Raw genomic sequence first — 17,892 nt, forward strand, 5'->3', positions numbered from 1 at the left:
CCAAGCTCTATATGGTAGGTGTTTCCTATTAATGACATTTGTACTTGTGTAATTCATTAGTGCACCATGAAAACTGATTTATTCAGCGGGTCATAGTTTTCCTTTCCCCGTTTGTCTACCTCGGACTTGACTTTTTATGAGCAACTCGGCGGGTGTTTCTAGAAAAACAGAGGACGTTTACCCTACCGGTGCACCTGGTCCATGCTCCAAGTTTTTAGTGGAGTCCGAGTTGCTCATTTGCTTTTGTTACTTTGTATGTTTGATTTTATTTACTTTATGTTCTTTGTTGTGTATTATCTGTTTTCCATGTCTGGTCTTTTTCCCTGGATTACATTCTTTTGATTACCGCTATAACCTTGGTTCCCTTGATTACTGTTTAAAAGAAAAAGTTGGAATTGTAAAAAAAATCAGTGGACAAAACACGATTGGGAACATTGAAAAATAAACAAATGACAAAGAATGAACATCATACAAAGTTGGAAGTACACACAAAAAGCCGTTTAAGTGAATACACAAGTAATCTTTCATATTACAATATACTTCTTAAATATTCAACTTATGATTATATGAATGAAAACCCTCCCTGACTCAGTGCTTCAACACTTTGAATTAACATATGTGTTAATCTTTTAGATCACACAGAGATCTCCTTATATAGAAAGACCTCTTTCATTTAAGTAGATCTATCACTTTAGAACTTGTCTGGCATTGCTGAATCCGGAAATGGTATGAAATCATCCTTAATTTTGAATAAGTCAAATACCAGGCATGGTAATCTGAGTGAAATATGAATGACACGTGGGTTCTCTTTGTTTAATTTTTGTTTTGTTTTGTTTTGTGATTGTTTAAATTTTTTTACCAGTATTATGTTATACTATCGAATCGAAATTGTGTGAAACTAAGTACTATGATGGGTATCTTAAACAGTATAATCTTTTAAATAGCATATATATATATACCTCTTTATAGTGGTCCAACAATAGTAAGCATGCTTTACCATGTATACTGTTTATAAATGATACTTATACTAGTTGGCTGATATTCATTTTATGGTTTTTAGTTGTCGTCATTTCCCCGTGCTTTAATTCATGTTATTCACAGGTTTGATCGGTATTGTGTGCTTGGTTATTGTTTACTAGCTAGTTATTGTTCGCTACACAGCCAGTGGACTTGTTCGATTTGGTTTCTTCCAAATAGTATCTAAATAAATCCGTCACATGTTCTGCTTAATATAAAAATAAACCGTTGTTCCGGTACAGAACGCCATGACGACTTGTGGAATGAAGACTTTGCACACGGTAAATAGGAAACTGCTACATACTATTAATTTATCTGTAATTCCTTACGTAGTTTCATCCATAAGACCTTTTTTTATCCATTTACCGATACAATTGTTGATTCGCATGCCCTTGGAACAATGAAAGTTGTTTCCAATATGTATTAAGAACACAGCATTATTTGATATTTATACATCGTAAGTGATCATATAGTTTATCAAGATTACTTAATGCTTTTGTAGGGCTAAATATTTGACTTGTCTCACTATTACATAAGATACAAGTGGAAGGTGCATACATTCTAGAGTCTAAGCCAGTAACATGACTGAAGATAGGCCAAAACACAAGCCTGACAAAATTTATTATTAAAATGATCTATAGTTAATTATAACTGGGAAGTAAAAATAGCGTGTATCCAGGAAGCTTTATTAATAAAACCTGAGAATAAAATGCGAAATCACGCGGCTTCAACTCTGAATTCACCGCATAAGTATATTTTTGTCATCACCGTACATGCTGCTATGTTCAGTGTTACCCTTGTCTGATTATGAAAAATAATGCAATGTACAGAAAAGAGTCTTGTAGATGCTTGATACGACAGGCTTCTTATATGATGAATTATCTCAAATTTATACTGATTATAGTTCGTAATCTTGAAAAGGTACCTAACCACTCTGTACGTTATCTTATATATATATTTTTTTTAAAGACATCTTCTAAACTATCTTATAACTATTATGTTAAGACTTCAAATATAACTACTTAATTAGATATTCATATAATTAAGATAGTTTGTAAAGTTTAGAGATATCTTATATACAAGTAAGATGACTACATATCATTTCCATACCACATCCTTGATCAGTGCAATAGGTCTGGCCAAGCCTGGCTTCTCTTTTAACAAGCTGGATGGCAACAAGGGATTACATGGACAACCGACAACGTTGCCGATTGATAATATTTCAAAACCCATTGGACCTGAGTAAATATCAACAGTACGCCAAAACGTTTGAGACAGCGTTTGGTAGCGCTGTATAGCGCGTGAGTTCAGCGAGGAAATGGATACCTACACCCCGGTATATGACCTAGCAACACCACAGGGCATTGAGGTCACGAGTTAGATCCATTAAATGGACAAAAATTGTAACCTCTGTTTTTTAGTGTATGGCATGTAAGGATAGTAATGTATAAAAAAAATCGTTGAAACAACTTATTTTTTGTCCATTTAATGGATCTTAATCATGACATAAAGGCCTTGTGAGCAACACCCGAGAATTATGTGATTTAATTACGAAGCGCGTTCCTATAGGCCAACCCAAGAAAATTACTGGTACGGGGATAATGTCTCATATCTCCTGTTAAACTGTGTGATCACTTGGCATATTTCTTTCCAACAGAATATATATAGATGTATATCTTTGAAAATTGCTGGCCTTCCAAATACACATCAAATTGATGAAAACGAACTTGGAACTCCATTTTTTGTACCGTATACGCATTTACACTTTCTATCATTTTAAGGATTTATCCACGAAATAGAAATTGTACACATAATACAATGTACGATTTATGTGTAATTGGAGCTGGGTGTATTGGTTCTGCTGCTGCTTGGTATGGAACAAAGTACGGACGAGTATGTTTGGTTGGACCTGCGGAGCCAACGGTAACAATGCACTTTATGTTTTTTTTTTTTGTAATGCAAATGTAAATTTGCCATTTTTTCTGTCTAATTACTTTCAAAATGAATTATGACCATACACTCAGACCAGAGCATCAACATAGTAGTTCACCCAAAACCAAGGTTCTTTCACCTCTACTAAATAGAGTCTAACAGAGTCATAAAATGGAACAGTCCTGAGAGACACAAAAAGGGTATTCAAGACCGTGATAGAAACAATCTGTATTTCTTGTCTTTCAAACAACTTGTATCTTTCAGTACTATTGGACCCCATATATTTGTTTAATGGCTAAATCAGATAACTAGCAAGTCCCATCCCTATTAGATGCAATGCTGTCAAAATATTCCAAATAAACAGAAACTGAAGACTTTTGGTAAATAACATTTTTACTATCTATTCTAAACTTAGACAAAAACAAGGACGTTACAAAGTTTTCAACATGTGTTGTTAATTGTAAATATGTGTACATGTATTAAAATGACAAACAGTGATATAAATACATCAATTGAAACCAGGTTTTTGTACTGTTTACAGGTAACACACTGTAAACAAGTCTTATCGTTAAAAAAAAGATAGCCAACAGTAAAATTTGTTCTTTTTACTTATAATATTCTACATTTCATTCTGGAAATAACTGCGACGGAAAAAGAATACATGTTACAAGTATTTATTGGTACATATATGTGTGTATAGCACGCAAAACCTATACTTTAACTGTTGTTGCATAATTATAAACTGATCAAAAAAGTTCAAACATTCTTAAGTTTGTAAGATGAATATAATCATACATTTCACAGCAAAAAAAGTGTAAATTATCAGGACTATGAGCTCATGATAGATTACATCTAAAAATTGTCAGGCAAATTAAAGAATACGTTTAGATTTGTCATGATGCTGAACTGGAGAAATCCAAGATGGCGGAATGACGCGAGGGTACTAGCGGGGGCTACAGATACAGAAAAAAATATCCAATCTTTCCCTCAAGATAATCAAAACTTGTTCGCAATAAGTGTCTGTAATGAAAGTATTGTGTCTACATTAGGGAGTGCTTTCGTGCAGTAACCCACCTTATTTAATCAAACTATTTCCCGTTTTGCGTCCCCTTCAGCTTAGGAAACTTTTCTTCTAAGGTCACGTGAGATATTCATACGCATGAGATGGCCGGTGACTGCAACAATATTTCACCACGTGATCAACAGTCCGAAAAAACTAGTCATTAAATAGTGTGTAAATATTACACGGATTTCTAAATAAAATGGAAGATGCGAAATTTCCCTTGCATGTTGTTAGATTAACTATCAATTTCATGGTTATTTTGACTCCTTTCCATTTCACGTTTCACTCTTTTCCATTCATAATGGTATTGATCGCGGATGCATGTGAGTGATACCGCAAATTATGATATTTAGCAAGATTTTCATGTGATGCCTAGGTCATATTCCATTGACAAAAACGAGAGAAAGCAATGCGGAAACACATGATAATCTATCATGTATTATTTTTCACCCTTTCACAAGTAGCGAAAATAATCAAGAATGACACAAAATAAATGTTTGCATCATTCTATTCAGTGTACTCCGCCATACGATAGTTTTGAAAATCAATTAACATAAATATTTTTCTAGAACATATGGGATAGGACAAAAGTTAATTAAACTTATGAAGTTACATTTTTTAGCTCACTGGCCATAGGCCATGTGAGCTATTCCCACCACTCGGCGTCCGTCGTCGTCGTCGTCAACAATTTCTTCAAACATCTCCTTTGAAACTACTGAATAGATTTGCATGAAACTTATAATGACTGTTTCTTAGAGTATCATGCACAAAATTACTGTTTGGATTTTGGATCGATTAAAAAACATGACCGCCATTGCTAAAAATAGAACATAGGGGTTAAACAGCAGATTTTTGCATATATCTCCAAAACCAAATTCTGACATGGTAAAAGTATTCAGCATGATGAGATCTAACTGTGGTCAAATTTTGGTGAAAATCTGTTGACCCATGTTGGAGTTATTGCCCTTTTCGGACGTTTTTTTTTTTTTGCTGTTTTGATGTTATTACTTTAAAAAATCTTCTTCTCAGAAACTAGTGTACAGAATTCAATGAAAGTTGGTATTTTTGGTTTTTTTGGGGGTATCCTTAACAAAATGACCATTTGGATTTTTGATCGGTTAAAAAACATGGCCGCCTTTACTAAAAATAGAACATAGGGGGTCGTACAGTAGTTTTTTACGTATATCTCCAAAACCGTTAGGTTTGGCCAATATATTTCAATTGCTGAAATATCCTTATTATAAGACCTACAAATGTCTCCAGGGATCAAAGTTGTCAGACGACTCCATGTAAGAGTTATTGTCCTTGAGAGGTGAAAAATGACTTTTTTTTTACAGTTTTCAGCCTATATCTGGAAAACTGTGATAGATAGAATGAAACGAAACTTTCAGTTGCTGAAATGATTCTCATTATACGGACTACAAAAGTCTTCAGGGATCGAAGTTGTCAGACGACTCCACATAAGAGTTATTGCCCTTGAAAGGCAAAAAAATTACGGGTTTTTTTTGCAGTTTTCTGTCAATATCTTGAAAACTATAATAGATAGCATGAAACTTTCGATTGATGAAATGATCCTCATGATAAGTCCTACCAAAGTCTTTATGGAGTCATAGTTGTTGGACAACGTCTTGTTAGTGTTATTGCCCTTGAAAGGCAAACATTTAACAAGGTGAGCGATTCAGGCTCCTAGGAGCCTCTTGTTATAATATTACACTGAGCATACTACAAGGATATGCTGTAATGACATGAAAAAATAAAAAAAAAACTACTAATAGAAATTGGGTGAATAAAATAACAAAACGAAAGATAAACAAGTACATACAGTTTGCGCGAGGACCCGATTCCTTTAAATGCCTTCCACGACGAGTTAACGCTTCTTTACAGATGATGAATGTCAGAACTTTTTTCTACGATTGCTACATTCATTTCGTTTGTAAGATTTTGGTGCCCACCTTAGAGAATACTACTTTCTATTTCCATGAAAAGCCAATTAAGTTTATAAATAAGGTCATTTCGGATACCATTGTAAAAAGGACTTACACAGAAGAAATGATTTGCGTCTTTGGTTTTATGATCACAATTACATGGTGGGCTAGTGACTATATTATTTTGAGCAAGATCTCCATCTAGAAACGAAGCCGAACAACGGTGTTGCGAGAGTATTACGTTGAATTTCCGTGGGCTATAAAAATGATATGAAGGTGTAGTTGTTTTTGAAGATCTATGTTTTAGTGCTGCCTTGAAATTTGAAAGAGAACCTAGATCGCGAACGGACGAGTCGAGTTTGTTCCATGCTTTAATTACACTCGGGTGTTAAGGACAACCTACAGAATGTATTGAATCAAAATATGTATTCGCACTTATCTATTAAAAGTAAATTAACGCGGAAAAGTTCTTTGTATTCATCAGAAAGGATCTTTATTCGACTGACTGAAATATACATATATTTCTGTTTCAGAGTCGTGACCCTACTAATTCTCGAGACATATTTAGTTCTCATTATGATGAAACACGTATAACCAGAACATCAGACACTGATTATGTTATGGCAACATTTGCAAGGGAGTCGATAGCCAGGTATCGGGATATTGAAAGACGAACAGGTATGAGGTGATTTTCCGACCACACCCAGGTACTGATTGATGCACTATATTAAACAGTTTCATGTGTGATACAAATACAAATACAAAAGCTTTATTCAACGTCAATATTTTAAAACAGTATAACATAAGCTCCTTGGGGCTTTTAAAATCGACATACATGCACTACAATAAATAACATTTACATCACAAGTACAGTACATGGCAACTATCTAGTCCTTTTCATGCAAACATACATAAATCATCAGTCAACATATAAGGCAAATAATAGCAAATGTAAAATAGGATTAAAATGAAAGAGCAGCACTATAAATAGTCAACAATGTAAAAGCATAAAGCAGAGCTGTTATGAATAGCAAACAGAACAATGACATGACCTACTCGGCCATTTCCCCTACACCAAAATTTTGTGTAATTAGAAAGGCTGAGGAGTCCCGATTGTGATGATTTGGACGGTTACCCATTAGAAATCAAATTATAAGAAAGTTTCCAATTTTTGAACAGATTATACTCAATAGCCTTGTTTGGCCAGTTTACATTTTTATATACCGTTATAAGTGTAAATTGCCGCAGACAAGATTATTAAAAATTGGTAACATTCATTAATTAGAATGCTCCTCTAGCTGTCATTTGTCTGTCATGGGGTATGTAGATCCATTGCAAATTTTCTGGAATGTGGTCAGAATTTTAAACTACCAGAACATATCTTCAATTTTCAGATCTGGTCTCAGTTATTCGCCTTCCACTGGCGTTTATCTAACTCATACAATTATAACTTTTTCACATGAACGTGATCAAATGATCAGTTTTGTTTATTTGCATTTTGCTGTAAGGACAAAATATATAGATGAAATTGTATGTTTTGTAGCCATATAACTGGATAAAAATGGAAAAATTAAAAAGCGATTTTTAGATGAAATCTTGATTTACATAAACTCTACCCCAAACTGTATTTGACTCGCTTCACTCGGCCGCTAACTTTATCTTCACTACACTAACCTGAAATACTGGATCCTAAGGCACGACATATTTAGATTAATTCCTCTTTAAAGATATCATGTATACTTTATAAGATATCTTATAAAAATTATAAAGTATCTTAGAACTTGTAAAGTTAATAAGATGTCTTATGTTTTTTTTCTTTAAAATGATAGTTCTTTAAATACATAAGCTTTATTAAATATCTTGTGAAAGAGAGTTTATGAAATATCTCAAGTAGTTTATACGATATCTCATAAACTTAAAGAGATATTTTATATAATAAACAGTTCACAATATAGAACATCTTATACATTTATTTGTTTTAAATATATCTTATAAAACACATTATATAGCTTATAGTTTTTTAAACAACATCTTATAAGATATATCATTAACTTTATAAGATGTAGTATATAAGTAAGACGTATAAGACTTTAAAAGATTTCAAATATATTGCATAAAAAATGTTATAAACCGTACATTATATGAGAGATCATATAAATTTATTAGATATCTTTTTAAAAATTTAAGATACCTCATAAATCATGTAAGATATTTAAAAAAGGAATGATGAATATGACGTGCCAAAGAACCGACCTTCATATTATAGACTTAACGGAAGCTTAACTAAAACCAGCAACACTTCTATGAATCAGGATTCGGACGTTATTAAAATAGTATGATAGAAAAAACACACGCACACAAAAAAGAAAATGAAATTACCAAAATAATACGTACAAAGAAACAAATGAGCAACCCGTGCTCCAATAAAAAACTAAATGCATGGACAATGTGCACTGGTAGGGATCTAGCATCCTGTGCTTTTCTAGAAACACCTGGACCGAGGTACTCACAAAATGTCAAGTCCGAAGTTGAAGAGAGGAAAGGAAAACTATGACAGTTATCATGGTACAAATGAATACACAATTGGTTCCATTTGTATCAGTGGCATAATTTTTGTTTTCAGGAATTCAGTTTTACGATGAAGTTGGATACATCGCAGCCGGTGCAAATGACTCAGAATATTTGTTGAAGTATAAAAAATGTGTGGATGACTTGAAAATAAACGCTAAGTACCTAAGGAACAACGATTTAGCCGGACATTTCCCCTTCTTAAACTTCTCGGAGAACGACGCAGCAATCTACGAAGAAAATAATTCGGGATATATAAGACCGATGCGTTTGATAGAGGCACATATATCGCTGGCAAAACAGAATGGATGCGAAACAATAAAAGAAGTTGCTAGAAGTGTGAAAAAATCAGTTTTGGATGGCCGGAATGTCATGTGTGTGACAATGGACTCAGGCAGGCAGATATTTGCTGAAAAGGTACTTCTATCAACTGGTGCATTTACAGCATTCAGAGACTTGCTACCGGTTCAGTTGAAAGTTGATGTGAGATTGTTTCCATTAACATACGCACGAGTTGAAATAAGTATAGAAGACCATGAAAAAATCAGGTATTTACATAGAATAAAACATTAAATTCAAATCGAAAATGAATTTAAGAAAAACTTGTCTGATGTTGGTGCATGGATTGCTATTCCCACCAATCTCTAAATAATCAGTTAATGTTTCGGTAGTTTTGAATATGTTCAACATAACACCTGAGACGTACTCGTCAAATTTGTAAGATAAATTTTAAGCTGTCTTCGGCGTGGCAACTAAATCATTTTGTACCGTTAGAAACAGAAAGTAAGGAAATCATTGTCTGTTAAAAAAAAATTGCCAAAAATGTTATTTTGGATAGGAGAAAGTTGGTACTTGTATGGGTTACACATTTTGTAAACGTACCTAAATTTCAACTGAGAATATGAACCAAGTAAAAAGAAACATAGAATTATATGCATCGTCATCATGTCTATGTGACGCGTCATATTTTTTTAACTACCAGCACACAACATGGTATATATATCCGTTGAATATACACCGATTTCACTTTCTTTTTTTTTCTGGTGTATGTATAAACATTCAATCATATATTTAGCGTTTATATATAGGAACATGCCGGCCATTTGTTATAGTGGTTATGGTGCAGATGACTGGGATTCTGAGTTTACCCGTTCTAAGGACAACAAAGTACGGTTCTACATGCTTCCTCCAGTCAAATACCCTGATGGTATGGTGTTATTCTCTTTTAATTTTGAACAGTTAGATATGAAAACCGCAACTGTCTTTTGTTGATGGTTTTCTATATACGCAGTACATTTCTCGTTATACACAGTACATTTCATGGTATACATAGTTTATTTCACATTATACGTGGTCGTGGACTCATTATACGCGGTGCATATAGCTTTATGTGCAGCACAAAACTGGGTATACGCAGTACTTTTTACATTATACGTGGTACATATATCGTTATACGCAGTGCAATTTGTAATATACGTTGTACATTTCATGTTATACGCAGTACATTTTCTAATATGAGAAGTAGATTTCACAGTATGAGGAAAGACATTATATGCAGTATTTTACGCCTTATTTGCAGTAGTTTCAACTTTATACATAGTACTTTGTTTTATACATGCAGTGGGGAATTCACTGGATATACGCAGTGCATTTGTCATTATACGTGGTTCTTTCGACATTATACGCAGTAGATATTTCGTTATGATGATGATGATGATTTATTCTCGTTACTTTCCGTAAATGTACAACTACAAACGAAGTGAATCCAAAAAAGCGGTTTTTTTTACGTAGGCGAAACTCATACGCACCGTAACCAATGGACTCCAACATGCAGACGAACGTCTATGTAACTTCTATTTTAACCAAACTGAACCTAACAAGCCTAGTTCCAAAATTCGCAGAGGAGAAAATCTCACCAGATATTGTTTGTAAGCTTTCAGGACAGGATTTTCATGACTTAGGAGTCACTGACAGAAACATAATTATGAAATTAAGATAAAGATAAAGATGATAATCCGAACAGTGAAACACTTGATCATGTTCGTAGTGACGACCATTTATCTGAAACTACGACAGTTACCGAATTCACAGAAACTAGAAATGAAGGAGAAATACATGTATCAGAACAGTTGCAAATCTCTGATGATTCATCCAACTTAGATTTGCCATCCTTGCAGGAAAATGCTACTTCTGATACACATATAAGCCATGTCGCTGAAGTAGAAGTTCCCTTAGCATAGTCTCACCACAATGAGGAAATTCATTTGTAACATTATTTACACATTTATCAAGTATTTCATCTTCTACGACAGAAAAATGTCTCTTACTAAGACCAAACTGTTGCATCCGTCTGTATATAGTGCTTTCAGAAACGCATAACATGCGACTGATATCAATAATGGAAAACTTTAATACTTTTGGTATATCGAAGTGCTTGTCGATTCTGTCTGGTTGACGCCCGCCAAACGTGATGCATTCGGTTCTTAATTTCATAATTATGTTTCTGTCAGTGACTCCTAAGTCATGAAAATCCTGCCTTGAAAGCTTACAAACAACATCTGGTGAGATTTTCTCCTCTGCGAATTTTGGAACTAGGCTTGTTAGGTTCAGTTTGGTTAAAATAGAAGTTACAGAGATGTTCGTCTGCATATTGGAGTCCATTGGTTACGGTGTGTATGAATTTCGCCTACGTAAAAAAAAAACCGCTTTTTTGGATTCACATCGTTTGTAGTTGTACATTTACGGAAAGTAACGAGAACAAATCATCATCATCATAACGAAATATCTACTGCGTATAATGTCGAAAGAACCACGTATAATGACAAATATACTGCGTATATCCAGTGAATTTCCCACTGCATATATAAAACAAAGTACTATGTATAAAGTTGAAACTACTGCAAATAAGGCTTAAAATACTGCGTATAATGTCTTTCCTCATACTGTGAAATCTACTTCTCATATTAGAAAATGTACTGCGTATAACATGAAATGTACAGCGTATATTGCAAAATGCACTGCGTATAACGATATATGTACCACGTATAATGTAAAAAGTACTGCGTATACCCAGTTGTGTGCTGCATATAATGAAAAACGCACCACGTATAATGACAGTTATACTGCACGTAAACTATATGCACCGCGTATAATGAGGCCACGACCACGTATAATGTGAAATACACTATGTATACCATAAAATGCACTGTGTATAACGAGAAATGTACTGCGTATATAGAAAACCATCAACAAAAGACAGTTGCGGCGTTCCATAGTTAGACACCGTAATGGTATTGTCATATTGTTTTATGGCTTAAATACGTTTGCTAGAATAGAGATTATTCAATTTTATATCAAAGTTACTCTATATTGCAAATGTATGCTATTTGATACCAAACTTACTCTATTTTGCAACTTTTCCCCCGGTCTCTCTGTAATTCATCACTAAGAAGAATATTTCTGTTCCCCTTATTTAATTTCCTGCAGCATTTTGAATAGCAAAATTCCACAGTATTTACGTCACTGCTTAATTCGCTGCTCCTTTAGTAAGGCAGTCAACAAAGTGTAGTATGTTTTAGCCGAGCTGCAACAAAGTTAAACTCGGCTATTGGTTTGGTAATGGCAGGCGGGCGAGCGTCAACATTGGTTTCCGAACGATAACTGGGAAAGTTTATATCCGATTCAAATGAAACTTTGCAATAGTGTTACATACCAGAAAAGTGAGATCCCTATTGAATTTGAGGAAATCTTGTTCAATGTCACAGGGGGCAAAGAACTTTTTTCTCGTAAAATTGAGGTTTCCGGACAATTAAAAAAAAAACGTAAAGATCTTGTTATATACCAGGTAAGAACAAACCCTTTCGATTTTGGGGAAATTTCGTTTAAGGTCAAGGTCACAGTCATGAAAAAGCTTTTTTTTCGAAACAAATTGAGGTATCAGGACGATAACTCCAAAAGTTGACCGCTGATTTAAGCCGGGTAACTTCTTATTTTTTGTGTTTTGACTTGTGCGACCAGTATATATTTGTTGCACTTGGGTATATCTCAGGGGCTTGCTCCCAGTATCAAATATGAGCATATTTGACAGTGGGAGCAAGACCTTTAGGTATATCCATAAGTTTATCCATTGACTCCAAGATCATCACTATGCATTTAAATTTCCAAGATAAAATTGTCTCTGAATTTGGGCAGAAGAGGCATTTGTTTATTGTACTAAAAAGTTCTTTATAGTTTATCATTTTATTACAATCTTTTAAAGGTTCTTAGCTTACCAGCAGCAAAGTGAACTATTAACATCACATGGGTTCCGTCGTCCGTCCGTTAACATTTTTTCTGACGCAGTCGGTATAGGGTTTGTAAGTCTCGTTCTAGTTTCAGTTTTCCCTCCGGAATTTTAGATGTAGAACGTACTGAAATCCGAAGGCCGGTCTGCATTTTATTGTTCCCTTCCGGGAAATGAAAATGCTGTATCACTATGCAAAATCTTCTATTTCTATGCTTTTCTTAACATTTTTATTCAGTAGAACTAGATATTTGTCATTTTTATCAGAATTTTTTCACAAAAATATATTTTGCTTTTAACATTGAACTCAATGCTATGTTAATGACGAATCTCTATGCATTTGAATGGGAGATGAGGACCCATTCTCATGAAATCGCGGAGTCACGTGACGAGACTTACATACCCTATAGTTTCGCTTTTTACCCTTTGTAGCCGACGCAGTAAATCTTGTTATTTTTACTTATTATTTTCTACATTTTATTCAAGAAAATAACACATGGCACGTAATTACGATACAGTTTTTTCGAACGCCACTAAGTTACCAGTATTTGGCCAATCGGGAAACAGAATTGCCATCAGGTGACTTGCGTTTCAATGGAAGAGCGTCTTTAAGGTCAAAGGGTAAAAAACGAAACTATACCGACTGCGTCGGAAAAAAACTTCGGTTAAATAAATAGGTTTTAGCTTGTCTTGAAAGAGTAATCCAGGGAACCAAGGTTATAGCGGTAATCAAAAGAATGTAATCTAGGGACAAAGACCCGACATGGGAAACAGACATACACAACAAGGAACATAAAGTGACTAAAATCATACATACAAAGTAACAAAAGCAAATGAGCAACTCGGACCCCACTAAAACCTGGGAGCATTGATCAGGTGCACCGGTAGGGTAAGCGTCCTCTGCTTTTCTAGAAACACCAGCCGAGTTGCTCATAAAAAGTCAAATCCGGGGTAGACAAACGAGGAAAGGAAAACTATGACCCGTTGAATAAATCAGTTTTCGTGGTGCAGATGGATACACCATAACGATCTTCGAGTTCATGATGACGACCATAAAACTTCTGTAGTGATGACTTCAATCTTGTAGCAACATAACCCTGTTCCAGAGGCCTATTTGTTAGAGTTCTAGTGCGATACAAAAAGTCTGCGTAGTTTCGGCAAGCTCTGGCATAACGTATGAGTTGTGATATAAACACTCCATACGCAAGTGCTGAAGGGATGTTGCCACAGATGAAAACAACGAATAGAAACTTTCAATTGATTAAATGGATTCTCTATTTCGTATAAGTTGTATGACCAGTCCATTTTAGAGTTAATGTGGCAATGAGGTTTTTTTCTCCAATGCTTGCTTATATCTTGAGAACCGTGATAGATAGATACTTTGAGTTGGTGAAATGATCCATATGATGAGGACTTCAAAAATGTCCACAACGATGAATTTGTATGGTGATTCCGGTAATTGTGGAAATTATTGCCTTTGGAAGGCGAAAACTGGCGTTTATATCTTGAAAATATTTAAAGATAGGAAAAAACTTACAAATGTTGATCATTAAGATAAAATCTACAAAAGTATCTATTGGGTCGAAGATGTATGTCGACTTCTTATTGAAGTTATTGACCATGAAAATAGAAATATAATGTTTTTGCAGCTTTAGCTTTTATTTTGGAAACCATAACAGATATATAGATGTTTTGTTTTGTGTGTTTTATTTTTTGCTTATTAGTTTAAACTCGAAAACTTTGGGACTTTGGCAGGGAAAAATTGTTCACCACATCAAGATCTACTGATCAGATATTTCCCATAATGTTTTCCTGCAGTGTTTGCACTTCTCCTTAAGTATCGAATTCGAAAAGTTTCGTGTTCGAAACAAATATCTTGAAAACTGTATATAATAGAAAAAGTATCAGTTGTTGAAATTGTCATCTAATGATCTATAAAACTCTTTGAAACCCCCAGTTACTAATATGTTATTCTCCATTTTTTTTTTCGGTAATAGGTAAAATATATATAAAACTTGGTCATTATCATGAAGAGTATCCAAAAGAATTTCACACTATAGAAGACATCAGACAATGGTATTATAGCGGTGGTGACCAGCAAGTAATAAATAATACAGTGACGCTGATTCAAAACATTGTCAAAGGTAAAATTTAATAATTTAAATATTTATTAAACAAGTCTGATTGGTTGGTTCTCTGAGCAAACCAGGTTATTTTGCATAACATAGCTTGGTACTATGACGTCATTAACGTTTAGTTTCTCTTTAGTAACATTTACAAAGAGTAAGAAATTCGTCAAAATTGCAACTGCATTACTCTTTTATTTTCCTTAGTAATATTATGATACCGTTAAAAAGAACTTTTCTTACATTATATTATAGCAACCGTTTTATTTTTGGTCATTGTTGGAATTCAAGAATGGATATAGTATCTAAGTTACTTTTAAAAGAGTGTCAGTTGTTAATGACATATATTGTCAACTATTGTCGACTGTTGTTGGTGTTTTTTTTATCATTCCTGAAAGTCTTTGTGAACATTTTATCGTCTTTGTAGTCCTTGAATATTTGTATGGCGGGTATGATGGTAATGAAACAATAGCTTTAATCCCACCCAAAATTTTACCAGAAAATATTTGTGATAAGATAAATAAAAATATTTTCAGTTGTTTGTGACTATTATGTATTATTGAAGGTGTAAAGATGCTGTCGATTGTTTGTGACTGTTGTGTATTATTACATGTGTAAACAAGTTTCAGTCTTTTGTTGACTGTCGTGTCTTTATCATTGCAGGTGAAAAAATATTGTCTGTTGTCGGTGGCTGTTGTGTCTTTATCATTGTAGGTATAAAGATATTTTCTGTTGTCGGTGATTATTCTGGCTTTATCATTGAAGGTGTATAGTATTGCCTATTGTCGGTGATTGAAAATGGGTATAAAGAGACATTGTCTATTGTCGGTGACTGTTGTGTCTTTATCATTGCAAGTGTAAAGATATTGTCAGGTGACTGTAGTGTTTATATCATTGCAGGTTAAGACATTGTCTGTTGTCGGTGATTATTCTGTCTTTATCATTGAAGGTGTATAGTATTGCCTATTGTCGGTGATTGAAAATGGGTATAAAGAGACATTGTCTATTGTCGGTGACTGTTGTGTCTTTATCATTGCAAGTGTAAAGATATTGTCAGGTGACTGTAGTGTTTATATCATTGCAGGTTAAAAGACATTGTCTGTTGTCGGTGACTGTCGTGTATTTATCATTGCAGGTGTAAAGATATTGTTTCAATGTCGCCGGTTACTATAGTGTCTTTATCATTGCAGGTGTAAAGAAACTGTCTGTTATCGGTGACTGTTGTGTCTTTATCATTTCAGGTGTAAAGACATTGTCTTTTGACGGTTACCGTTGTGTATTTATCATTGCAGGTGTAAAGATACTGTATGTTGTCGGTGATTGTTGTGTCTTTATCATCGCATTTGTAAAGATATTGTCTGTTGTTGATGACTATCGTGTATTTATCATTGCAGGTGTAAAAATATCGTCTATTGTCGGTGACTGTCGTGTCTTTATCATTCTAGTAAAAATATCGTCTGCTGTTGATTACCGTTGTTTTTATCATTGCAGGTGTACAGATATTGTCTGTTGTCGGTGATTGTTGTTTTAGAACTAAAACACCATCCAGTAGACCGTTTATAGACTTAATTCACCCACAACTTGGAGTAGCTCTTGGTGGAAATGGAAAAGTTGCGAAGTCTGGGGACGAGATTGGTCGGATAGCCATTGATCTGTTGATGGATAATAAGTGGACTTCTTCACTCCCAAAAGAAGCATTTTCAGTTCAGTATAAGAGCGATCTATAACTGTAAAAACTCAATATAGATACAATGTTTTTACACAATTGCTTCTGGACAGACCTTTTCAAACTCTCAATATATGATATAAATTTGTTTTCTATTATTGATTTTTTTGTCCTCTTTGGTCTATTTGTTGGTGACAGACAATGCATTTTTATGAGATTAATGTGTGTTTATATATGTAGTCAATGTTGTATGGTTAATAAATACTCATGGTGTTGTTAACAATGCGACCAATGTTCATGAAAAATACAGATTTAAAATCACACATAACGCATATGTACAGGCTCTTTTCATAAGTCTAAACATAGGGTCTTGTTCCCACTATCAAATATGCAGTCAGACTAGTATGTGTTTATATACTTATGAAGAAGATTTGTAAGAATCATGCAAATTATGAAATATTTGATACACCTAAAAAGGCTACATATTTTTATTTTTGATATTTAAAATTTATTGGTCTTAGGAAACAATCCATATTGAAAATCCAACAGTTTATATTTATTTAAGTGTCATTTACAGAGTTATCTCCCTTACTTTTGAATTCTTCAGTGCATTCTTTATATTTTTTATCTCCTAAGCGCACGGGTTCTTTGAAAATCTATGTTATATTTTCTGTTTACCTAAACATTTTTTAAAACATATAAAAAATTAAAAACTATGTATGCTTTCCAACCATGAATCACATTTTGCAAGATTCTTATGTGGAATGCTATTTAAATTGATGACGTCACTACATGTGCAGATGGTGTAAATACTGTGCCACTACTAGAATTATTATTACACTTCCGCCACATATGTTGAAATCGCGAACATACGATAAAAGAAAAAACTGTAAAAAAAAAATGTTCTGCCAGAAAAATAACTAATTAAAAGATTATTGTAGTTTGATAACTTATCTTTGTGTTTTTACTCAAGACATTGAGTATATACATTGCTATTAGAATACGCATCTGTACAACAGGCGGTACGTATTCAACTACATACATATCAAATACAGGTTTCCTTAAACAAAACAAAAAAAACAAAAAACATAAACAAAAACAAAACACACACACACACACACACACACACACACACACACACACACAAAACAAAATCATGAAAATCATATTTGTGGTAAATATACTTTTACATATTTTACAAAGTCTTTTCTCTTCACGTTATTATGTCTACCTTTTTCGATTTCAGTGTTGTGTGCATTTAAACTGAATTTGGCTATGTAAGATCTACATTTATATGATTCAATTTGGTCAAC

The 17,892-nt window shown here is 33.9% G+C and overlaps 1 protein-coding gene across 3 annotated transcripts; it reads left to right on the top strand.

Annotated features, from left to right (window-relative positions):
• The first annotated feature begins 1,161 nt into the window (after positions 1-1,161).
• Positions 1,162-17,528, top strand: LOC148622324 (uncharacterized). Of its 3 annotated transcripts, none has more exons than XM_088572155.1 (7): positions 1,162-1,298; positions 2,799-2,940; positions 6,471-6,615; positions 8,561-9,053; positions 9,594-9,712; positions 14,785-14,931; positions 16,405-17,528. In XM_088572155.1, exons 2-7 carry the CDS (start codon positions 2,836-2,838, stop codon positions 16,638-16,640), a joined length of 1,245 nt encoding a protein of 414 aa, XP_088428281.1. In that variant the 5' UTR covers positions 1,162-1,298; positions 2,799-2,835; the 3' UTR covers positions 16,641-17,528. The 3 variants fall into 3 exon arrangements, with proteins under 3 accessions (XP_088428281.1, XP_088428283.1, XP_088428282.1); XM_088572156.1 differs by lacking the exon at positions 1,162-1,298 and adding an exon at positions 1,799-1,938 and having other exon boundaries at positions 16,405-16,867; XM_088572157.1 differs by lacking the exon at positions 2,799-2,940 and having other exon boundaries at positions 1,206-1,298; positions 16,405-16,867.
• The last annotated feature ends 364 nt before the right edge of the window (positions 17,529-17,892 follow it).

This window comes from Perna viridis, chromosome 3, assembly GCF_037379345.1.
Source record: "Perna viridis isolate PV_CMFRI_1.1 ecotype Kerala chromosome 3, ASM3737934v1, whole genome shotgun sequence".
Taxonomy (NCBI): Eukaryota; Metazoa; Mollusca; class Bivalvia; order Mytilida; family Mytilidae; genus Perna; species Perna viridis.

Excerpts from the sequence above, each read along its gene's own strand:
- LOC148622324 (XM_088572155.1), top strand. The coding sequence starts at position 2,836 with ATGTACGATTTATGTGTAATTGGAGCTGGGTGTATTGGTTCTGCTGCT. Across the intron at positions 9,054-9,593 it reads GAAGACCATGAAAAAATCAG|GAACATGCCGGCCATTTGTT; the intron begins GTATTTACATAG and ends GTTTATATATAG. Across the intron at positions 9,713-14,784 it reads TCCAGTCAAATACCCTGATG|GTAAAATATATATAAAACTT; the intron begins GTATGGTGTTAT and ends TTTCGGTAATAG.